Source organism: Contarinia nasturtii, unplaced genomic scaffold (genome assembly GCF_009176525.2).
Source record: "Contarinia nasturtii isolate CC-2019 unplaced genomic scaffold, AAFC_CNas_1.1 Cnas_scaffold_5082, whole genome shotgun sequence".
NCBI lineage: Eukaryota > Metazoa > Arthropoda > Insecta > Diptera > Cecidomyiidae > Contarinia > Contarinia nasturtii.
The window spans coordinates 1-11,035 of NW_022202360.1; the positions used below are offsets into that span (position 1 = coordinate 1).

Below are 11,035 nucleotides of genomic sequence, written 5' to 3' on the forward strand. Positions count from 1 at the left end.
GCAACATTATCTGGACCAAAGGAAGACGTTACAAAGTTTGTTGCAAAACTAACAGCAGATGGTGTATTCGCCAGAGAAGTAGCTTGTTCAAACATTCCATATCATTCAAAGTATATTGCCGAAATGGGACCAAAATTGTTGGCTCAACTTAAAACAATTATTTCGGCACCAAAACGACGTTCAGATAAATGGATTAGTTCGAGTGTCCCCAAAAGTGAGTGGGATCAAGAGAAAACTCAATTCAGCTCAGCCGAATATCATACCAATAATTTATTGAAGCCAGTACTATTCGAAGAGGCGGCCAAGAATTTGCCGGAAAACGCCATTACCATCGAAATTGCACCACATGGTCTACTTCAGGCCATTATCAAGAAATGTTTGCCCAATGGAGTTCATGTACCACTGACACATCGAGCAAATAAGGATAATTACCAATTCTTTTTATCTTCGCTAGGAAAGTAAGTGCCGCTTTTTTATGCGATACTATTTTACTTATTTGTAATATTAACACATTAACGCATGAAATACCTACCTCTACTTAAAAGTTAGATGGTAACGCCCCTAGTGTAAGTGTTTTTGAATTTATTTGATAGATGTATTTTTACGCTATATTATACATGAAATAGAAAACACACAATCGTCGAGTCAACTAGGATAGACATAAATGTTTTGAAGAATATTTACAACCGTAAATGCGAACATATACGATGATAGTGGAAATATAAGCTAGAAAGTGTGTTTCAACCATTTTCGTAGCAATTGCCCGATGTCTACTATTAGATTAATCTGATATCAAAATGTCACATTCAAAATACATATTATTGTTGTTGTAATTAACATAGGCTTTTTATGAGTGGTGTTTCAATGCATTTGGAGCATATGTATCCAGCCATAAGCTATCCTGTTTCGCGTGGAACACAAATGATATCGCCAATGATACTTTGGGATCACATTCAAGATTGGCAAGGCGGTGAATACAATGAAAAATCTACGCAGGTTCCCTGTGAAAGAAGATTATTATTTAATTTGGAAGACGAAGAGAATGCATATATTGCTGGACACATAATTGATGGTAGATACCATATCGCTGGAAGTGAATTACTATTCTGTTGCAATGACATGATATTTGATTTTAGGACGATGCCTACTACCCGCAACAACATATCTTTCCTTTGTTAGAGAAAGCATAGTGTCAATAACGACAGGCCAGTCATTTGATTGGTCAGATATTGAATTTGAGAATGTTAAATTCCTTCGAGCAACGTCGCTTGTGCCGAATCAACATGTCAAATTGCATATAGGTGGGTAGGATTTAATTTTTTTTTTTCATGTTTCTCAAAGTCATTTCTTTCATTATTACAGTGGTACATAATGTTTTGGGAAGCTTTGAAGTGAGTGAAAATAGGACAGCAGTCATAAGTGGCAATGTAAAGGCCACTCAAAATGGTGAACCAATAAAGGATCTCTCGCAATGGATAAAGCCCGATCATTCGACTGTTATGGATAGCAAAGATTTTTACAAAGAGCTTCGTTTGCGTGGTTACCATTATGACGGCCTGTTCAAATCTGTAACCGAAATTCGAGGCGATGGAGCTGTCGGCAAGATTAAGTGGAATAATAATTGGCCAGCCTTCATGGACTGCATGCTGCAAGTCAGTATTCTTGCAATCGACTCACGATCGCTTTATTTACCGACGAGCATCCGAAAGATTCGCATCAACACCCAAAAGCATTTGCAAGCCGTTGAACAATTGGATCCCGAAAATCCAGTAATGGAGGTGAGAATGTGCAAGGAGCTTGGCATTGTTACATGTGGTGGAATCGAAATTGAAGGTCTGGTTTGTAGTTCAGTCAGTCGTCGAAAAGCTCCGGGCACTGAAGTTTTGGAGTCATACGAATTCATCCCGTTCAATAATGACAAAATTCAATACTCACCCAATGAAGCGGCCTCAATCGCAATGCAAATCATTTTGGAAAATTTGATGCAATATAAAATCAAAATTGTTGAAGTCGATGCAAATGAACCGGAACGAAAGACACTTATCCAAGCATTCGACGAAACAATCGTTAACATTCCTTTGGTGATGGCCGATTTGACGCTATTGCGTAAAGACAAACTTGAAATTGATCATGTTAAAGTGGAAGACAGAGAACTTAAGGACGAAACCAATTGTCAATTAATTATCGGGTCAAAATGGCTCAATAACAATGAGATAATTGCACAGGCACAAACTAGTATGGCCGATAATGGGTTCTTACTTTTGCGCGAAGAAAGCGCCATTCGATGGAACGAAATTAAACGACCCGAAGGCTTCAATGTGATCTCACTCACCAGAATTCCAGACGAGACTCTCATATTGCTTCAGCGCACTAGACCGGAAGCCAGCAAAACCGTTGTTAACATCGATTCAAAGGATGTGGCATTCAAATGGCTTCAACCGCTCAAAGAAGCCATTAAAAATGGGCTCACCATTGCGGTGGAGCAAAAGAGTGAAGATTCGGGAATTCTCGGATTGATTAATTGCATTCGACGCGAACCAGGAGGAAATATGGTTCGATGTGTGTTGATAGATGACAAATCAGCACCAAAATTCGATCTCAACAGCCCATTTTACAGCAATCAAATGAAACTAGACTTGGCAGTCAATGTGTATCGCAATGGTCAATGGGGTGCATATCGACATCTTACACTCAAAAAAGACGTCGAAGAAAAAGAACGGAGTGGACACTATTATGCCAATTTGAAACGAATCGGCGACCTATCGTCCTTTGAATGGATGACTGGCTGGATCGATGCAAACATATCAAAAAATCTCGTGAATATTCAATATTCAGCCATCAATTTCCGTGATGTAATGATGGCAACTGGACGTATACCGTTGGAGTCGTTCACCTATAATAGATTGGATCAACAATGCGTAATCGGGTTCGAATACTCAGGAATTAATTCTGTTGGCGAGAGGGTAATGGGTATGGCTGTTCCCGGATCTCTATCTACACAAATTGGTACGAACTTTATTTACGTTTCTATGTTATGAAAATATAATGTTTATAATTTATTTTGCAGAATCACCAAAATGTCTAGTTTGGAAAGTTCCAGCATCGATGTCATTGCGAGATGCAGCCACAATTCCAGTAGTATATGTAACGATTTACTATGCATTCTTCTTCTACAAACCGATCTCAGGTGGAAAGTCGATTCTCATTCATGCCGGCAGTGGTGGGGTCGGTTTGGCGGCAATTCGAATCGCGTTAGCATATGGAATGGAGGTGTACACGACTTGTTCAACAGAGCAAAAGAAGAAATTCATTATGGATCAGTATCCACAGATTAAAGGTAATAAATTGATATTTTCTTTTAAAGTCGGATTGAGAAACGCTTATATTACACAAATCTTGCAGAAGAGAATATTGGCAATTCCCGCGATTGTTCATTTGAGCAGATGATAATGATTCGTACAAAGGGCAAGGGAGTTGATTATGTGTTGAATTCATTGGCTGAGGACAAACTGGCAGCATCGGTTCGTTGTTTGGGCAGGGGAGGAGTGTTTTTGGAAATTGGCAAATTTGATATTATGAACAATAGCAAATTGGACATGGAAACATTTGCCAAAGAAATCCAATTCCGTGCAGTTTTTGCCGATAATTTGATCCATTTACCAAAAGAATGCGACATTTTATTCAAAATGATTGAAAAAGATGTGGAGAGTGGCTTAATTCAACCGCTTCATTCGACCGTGTTCAAAGTGGATGAAGTTGAAAAGGCATTCCGTTATCTCAGCACAGGTAAACACGTGGGCAAAGTTTTGATTCAAATTCGTGAAGATGAAAGGTCGCAATTGTCAAGTCCGATGAGAATCTTTTCAAGAGCATACTGTGATCCTCAAATGGTTTATATCATCGCTGGTGGTTTGGGCGGTTTCGGTTTGGAGCTGGCCGATTGGTTAATCTTAAGAGGTTGCAAGAAACTAGTGCTCAGCTCTCGTACAGGTGTAAAGAATGGATATCAAGCATATCGAATTAAGTATGTCACATTATACAACAAAATTGAATACGAATCTAATGAAATTGCTTGATCTATTTCAGGACATGGGAGTCATACGGTTGTAAAGTCATAATTAACACAGCTGATATAACGACACATCAAGGATGTAAAAGTCTCATTGTTGAATCACTCGCACACGGTGCCGTTGGTGGCATTTTCAATTTGGCGGTGCTTTTGCGCGATAGCATTTTGGAAAATCAAAGTTGCGACACATTCTTTGAGTCGTTCGGTCCAAAGGTGTTTGCCACACGATATCTGGATGAATTATCACGAGTTTTGTGTCAACAACTACAATACTTTGTTTTATTTTCGAGTGCGTTGTGCGGTCGCGGGAATGCGGGCCAATCGAATTATGGTATGGCCAATTCGATCATGGAACGAATTATCGAGAAACGTGTTAGAGACCATTTACCTGGAAAGGCGATTCAATGGGTAATTAAAGGCAAATGTTTAAAAATCATGAATACCAAATGAATGAATGCATCTGAAATTTCAGGGAGCTGTTGGTGAAGTTGGTCTCGTTGCTCAAATGGCCGAGGAGAAAATCGATCTTGAAATTGCCGGAACTGTACAACAGCGCATTGCATCCTGTCTGACTGTGATGGATGATCTCTTATCATCGAAGGAACCTGTTGTTTCAAGCATGGTCGTGGCTCAGAAGCATGCTGTCAGCAAGATGAACTTGATTCAAAGTATACTTCACATTATGGGAATTCGTGATGTTAAATCCGTATCAAAGAATTCGACATTGGCTGAGCTCGGTAAGATGCTGTTGATTAATTCAATCTAAGTCTACAATTTTAAAATTATTCATTTCAAAGGTATGGACAGTTTAATGGCAGTTGAAATCAAACAAGTGATGGAACGTGAATTCGAATTTAATTTAACTGCACAAGATTTACGAAGTCTAACATTTTCCAAGCTTCAAGAGCTCACAAATTTGGGTAAAAAAGGCGACCTCATTAAAAACAGTTCGAGTAATAAAGCCCAGGTACAAAGAAATATGTTGTTAAGCAGCTTAGGAAATGAAAAGACAGCCGATAAAGTCATATTGCCATTGAATGAAATGGAAGCAATACAGAGTGATGCTTTGGCGCTATTTATTCCTGGGATTGAATGTGTTATCAGTCCAATACTACAGTCAATGTGCAAGAACATCAAAGTCCCTATTTATGCACTCCAATTACATGCACACTGCAAAGAGGAATCATTTTCAAATCTGATTGCGTTGATTTCAAAGGTGAGTAAGAAGATATTCAAATTGATTTTGATTTAATTGACATTTCTCTTAATAAAGGATGTGCTGAATTTATTCAATGGCAAGAAGAGATTCATCCTTATCGGTCATTCGTTTGGTGGATTAGTTGCACTGTCATTAGCAAAAATACTTGAACAAAGTGGATTAACTGGTGATGTAATCGTCGCAGATGGTTCGGTGTCACTATTCAAACGATTCGTTAAAGCGCGGATTCCAAATATGAATCAAGACCATGAAAATGTTGAAAAATTTCTGCAGGTACAATTGGTGTACGAAATTCTACCTGAAATCAGTTTAGATGAAATTCAAAAGATTATGCACAAAGAGAAAACATTTGATGGTAGAATGGATAAGTTCCTGGGCCTGCTGAAAGAACACAAATATTCTAATGAATATCTGAAGAATATAGGATATGGTTTAGTGAATCGCATTCGAATGATATTTAGTGAAAATGAGGAATACGTCGGTGAAAAAATCAAATCCAATATCACATTGATTCGTCCAACAGTCAAATTAGTTGTTGACATTGAGAATGATTATCTACTCACACAGTACACAAACGGCCAGATTTTCATCAATACGATCGAAGGCAACCATTTAACAATTTTGGATAATGTGCAGCTGTATGAAATCATTAATGATATATGTCTGCATCGTTGATGTGCACGTTCTCATGAGAATGTACTTGATTAGATCCTGGAATTTGTAAAAATAATGCAATCAATTGTGAAATGTGTATTTTATCCTAATCTTAAACTTTCATAATCATTTCGATTTTAAGCAGTTGAGCAGTTAGTTAAATTTTGGAATTGTTCCAGTGAAACTATTTTTGGTTGACATTTATGATTAAGATTGGTAAAACAGAAGTTAAATGTTACTTTGATACAATTCAATTTTTTTAATTATTACTAGTTATTACTAGGTTATTGGAAGAACATTTGACAAATAATGGATTATAATGGGATATTGACAAATAAAATGTTTTGATTTAAAATAAGTCTAGTTTTTGCTCTGTTTTAATAAAAATTTAAAATAAAAATTCTCTTTGAAAAATAAACAAAAAGCGTGTAAGTAATTGGACCGCATTTTTTGAAAATACAATTTTGTACTTGCTGTTTCTTTCCTATTCCAAAACTAATCGAAAGTTCGATTCGAAACAAACCAGTTCCAAGCACTGAGTTCAAATCAGTGTATGACCATTTTTGTTAATATTAATAATGATAATCTGGACGATAATTATGTAGTTAAATAAATTTTTGAATTTTTAAATGTAAAATTCGCTTCTTTAGTTACAATTTCGTAATAACGTCTATCTTAATATTTTCGGGAATGAATCTAGAAATTCAAGAGAAATACGAAAGTAACTACAAAATGGAAGAGTTTATTTGCCATTAATAAATTATTCAATAGTTATAGCTTGAATATAACTATTATGAGTAATACATTATACCTAACATATGAGAAAAAGAATAGGAATACCAGACATTATATTGAGAGATTTTCAGCCAGATGAATCAGCTCAGGGAGCTAACGTCGGGCGCTGAAATGAAGTAAAAACAATAGAATTTTACTTAAGTGATTCTTATATTAATTGTAAATGTAAGTATTTTTATAACCAAAACAATCACTTCTATTGCTTTCACTCCATTTCAGTGCCTGACGTTAGCTCTCTGAGCTCATTTAGTTCACTGAAATTATCTCAATATAATGTCAGATGTGTAGTTTAAAATGTGGACCAAGAAAAACGTTTTTTTTTTTTGACACAACAAATATTTTTCTTTTTTCGGACATTAATATCTGGATATGAATGTCACACTTTTGTATAAAATACTGAACTAGGCATATCAACAAATTTTAAATTCTTCCAATTGAATTTAAAGTAACGATTTTATATTCAAAATAATTTTCAGACGTTGGAATAATTATTCTTATCGCGTAGTTTAAGTTAATTTGTCCATTTGACATCGAATGTTTAAATAGTTTCATTAAATTAGTATAGAGAAATGAATATAATGTGTACAAGCCCAGGGGGTAGACACAAACTAGAAAACTAAAAAAACTAAATAAGAAAAATTAGGAGTTATTAGGTCCTGTCAATGTACACGTTATATGCAATTTACTAAAAAAACTAAGAAAAATTAGCAATACTAAAGCCCGTGTCTCCCCCTAGGTACAAGCTCATTAAAATAGTGTTATATTTTCCATCAACGATTGGTATGCTCATAGTAAAATATCGAGAAACTATCTATGCACAGAATATGGATTCAAATCAAGTCTTGATTCAAATACTTGTAAAATCGGTCCAAATACCACTTATTTCAAAAATCGAAACTTACACCCACGTGAGCCACTTATTTTTAAATAAGTTAACCGGCATATCTCTCATTTGCGGGTATGTTTAACCCGTTCCACTCTTTTGTGGTTTTACCGAATAGTTTTCAAGCTATAAAATACAATATCGATATCTGTGTTCATATTTTTTTTCTACTGATTTCCTTAACGGAATTGCATTTATAATTTGAATATAAATTCGCTTATAAGCTGAACCTTGACAAAGAAATGATAAATTAATTGAAATAATCGTCAATTCGAACAATTCGAAATAATTCAAATCGAAACACGTCATTATTATCAATTAGTCTTTGACACTGTAATATTTTACGATATTGCTGTTTATGAACAAAATGAAATAAAAATGAACTTTTGCAATTTTTACATAAGTTCAACTGTTTTGTAATATCCATAGAATATTGATGTATCGCTTGCTGTTTATTTCGGTATAAATAGACCAATGTTATTCGTGAAAGGCAGCTAGTCCATATCGAACTAGTATCGTATCAGGATTTTGCTACTGAAATAATTTCTCGTTCAAGTCTAACAGTTCTAGTGATCATTGCAGTCATTTTTTTTGTCAATCAGAGAGTGCAAAATCACCAAGTTGAAATAATTAATAAGTGCAAGAAAATATGTCGTCGAAAATGGATTTATCGGCAACATCGAAAAGTGGACAAGTTTTAACTGAAAAAAACTATGTGCCAAACAGCATCGCATCTTCTCGCGTATTTGCCTCTTGTCCAGAAGAGGAAATTGTTATCAGTGGTATTTCAGGACGTTATCCCAATTGTGAGAATGTTGAAGAGTTTCGCAATCATTTGTATAACAAGGTTCGTTTTTGATTCAAATACAACCTTAAAAACACCAAATTGTTATATCGGAAGTTTTATTACAATCATCAAAAAGAGTAACGCGTTAAATGAAAAATAATTTTGATATTGTAAAGTTAAAACAAAATAAATTCACTCAAGACAAGTGGTGAACAATGAATAACAATATTCTTTAACGTGCTATTCAATTTAGATTGATATGATAACTGATGAGGAAATGCGTTGGAATCATGATGTGAGCCAAGAAGTGCCGAAACGAAAAGGTGTCTTGAAAAACATTAATAAATTTGACGCCGCTTTCTTCGGCATTCATAGTAAGCAAGCCCAGCATATAGATCCACAAGCTCGTAAATTAATTGAAACTGCATACGAAGCAATACTTGATGCTGGTATTCATCCGCAAGCATTACGCGATACAAAAACTGGTGTTTTTGTTGGAGTTTGCTTTTCAGAAGCAGAAAAAAGCATTGTCTATGAGACAATATCAAGTAAAGATGGTGGCACTGGTTTGGCCGGGTAAGTACGCGAACAGAACATAAATGTGTATTCTCGTCCTTATATGTGTAATAACACTTTTGTTTTTCATTAAATTCAGTTGTTCTCGAGCTATGGTTGCCAATAGGTATAATTGATGTTTTGCATTTATTCAAAAATGTAGTTGCATATAAAATTTCATTTTCAGGTTATCTTATTGCTTAAATTTAAAAGGACCTTCATTCACCGTCGATACCGCATGCAGCAGTTCAATGTATGCACTTGATCAAGCTTTCACTGCAATGCGAACTGGTCAATGTGATAATGCGTTGGTTTGTGGTAGTAATCTTTTATTACATCCGTACACCACGATCAGTTTCTATCGTTTGGGTGTGATTTCAAAAGATGGCTCTTGTCGACCATTTGACGAAGACGGAGTTGGTTATGTACGTTCGGAAGCAATTTGTTCAATATTTTTGACAAAAGCTGGTAATGCAAAACGTATTTATGCGAAAGTCATCTATTCCGACACCAATTGTGATGGGTAAGCGAAAAGCGTTCATAAAAACTTGATCCTTCACTAATTATCTTTTTACTTACAAACAAAGTTTTAAGAACGAAGGTATTCTTTATCCGTCGGGTGAAATGCAATACGAGTTGATCACCAATTTTTATAAAAACCTCAACCTTGATCCGTTTACGGTGTCGTATGTAGAAGCCCATGGAACTGGTGAATATTGTGATTTGATATTTATCTATTTGAGCAATTACGAATGAGATATATTGTTTTATTTCCATTTATAAAGGAACGAAGGTGGGTGATCCTGAAGAATGTGGAACTATTGATAAAGTCTTTTGTAAAAACCGCAAAGAGCCATTGCTGATTGGTTCTGTTAAATCAAATATGGGTCACAGTGAAGCTACCTCGGGACTTTGCTCCATATCAAAAGTTATTTTAGCTCTGGAATCTGGAATAGTGCCTCCAAATTTGAATTTTGTTAATCCAAAGAAAAATATTCCTGCCCTTGTCGAAGGTCGCTTGAAAGTATGCTCGGAACCAACACCACTTCCGGGCAATTTAGTGGCAACAAATTCGTTTGGTTTTGGTGGTGCAAATGCTCATGTACTTTTTGGAGGATTTGAAAAAGAAAAGGTAAATTGTGGCATACCAAGTGATTCATGTTCACGATTAGTATTATGGGCAGCGCGTACTAAAGAAGGAGTGGAAAAACTCTTTGATAATCTTGAGACAAAGCCACTCGATGCTGAATTCATATCGCTTTTACATAACATTCAAAAGTATGAACAGGCTGGATTTCTATATCGTGGATATAGCATTTTGGAAAAGAATGACGCCAACAATAATAATACAGCTATGTGTAAGAGCCGTATGATCGACCGTTTTGATGCAACTAAACGGCCAATTGTATGGATGTTTTCTGGTATGGGATCACAATGGACTGGAATGGCCACATCAATGATGCAAATTGACTTGTTTCGTGAAACCATTTACCAATGTCACGAAATATTGAAACCATTCGGTTTGGATTTAATATCAATCGTCACTTCCACTGATAACACTACATTTGATAACATCATAAACTCATTTGTTGGAATTGCTTCAATTCAAATTGCAATTGTAAACATACTGAGAGCACTGCAGATACCATTCGATTACTGCATCGGACACTCTGTAGGCGAACTCGGTTCGTACATTGCATGTGAAATTACAACGGAAGTGTGGACGAATTGCACGTTCTATCGTTACATTTTTTTTTATTTATTTATTTGGCAGGATGTGCCTATGCTGATGGTACCATAACTGCTGAACAAATGATTCTGGCGGCGATGGCACGCGGTGTCGTCAGTTTCGAAACAAAAGTTATTTGCGGATCGATGGCTGCTGTTGGACTGAGCTACGAAGAAGTCAAAGACATGCTACCGGAAGGCATTGAAGTTGCTTGTCACAACAGCTGTAATTGGTTGATTTTCTGTTTATTTAAAAGCATCTTTTCAATTTAATCTTTCCATAATTGAAGGTAATTCGGCAACATTATCTGGACCAAAGGAAGACGTTACAAAGTTTGTTGCAAA

The 11,035-nt window shown here is 35.9% G+C and overlaps 2 protein-coding genes across 2 annotated transcripts; both read left to right on the plus strand.

The window, feature by feature from the left end:
* Positions 1-3: 3 nt before the first annotated feature.
* LOC116351271 (fatty acid synthase-like) lies at positions 4-6,258 on the plus strand (the record flags this gene model as incomplete). The annotated part of the gene is made up of 10 exons (XM_031783352.1): positions 4-458; positions 843-1,072; positions 1,137-1,301; positions 1,363-3,006; positions 3,068-3,337; positions 3,403-4,024; positions 4,087-4,477; positions 4,542-4,806; positions 4,867-5,285; positions 5,343-6,258. Coding segments are annotated over 10 exons (5,082 nt in total), but the record flags the coding sequence as incomplete, so codon positions are not given.
* Positions 6,259-8,269: 2,011 nt separating this feature from the next.
* Positions 8,270-11,023, plus strand: LOC116351272 (fatty acid synthase-like; the record flags this gene model as incomplete). Its single annotated transcript, XM_031783353.1, has 8 exons — positions 8,270-8,467; positions 8,661-8,983; positions 9,063-9,089; positions 9,150-9,485; positions 9,550-9,671; positions 9,748-10,647; positions 10,737-10,916; positions 10,981-11,023. Coding segments are annotated over exons 1-8 (2,129 nt in total), but the record flags the coding sequence as incomplete, so codon positions are not given.
* Positions 11,024-11,035: the final 12 nt, after the last annotated feature.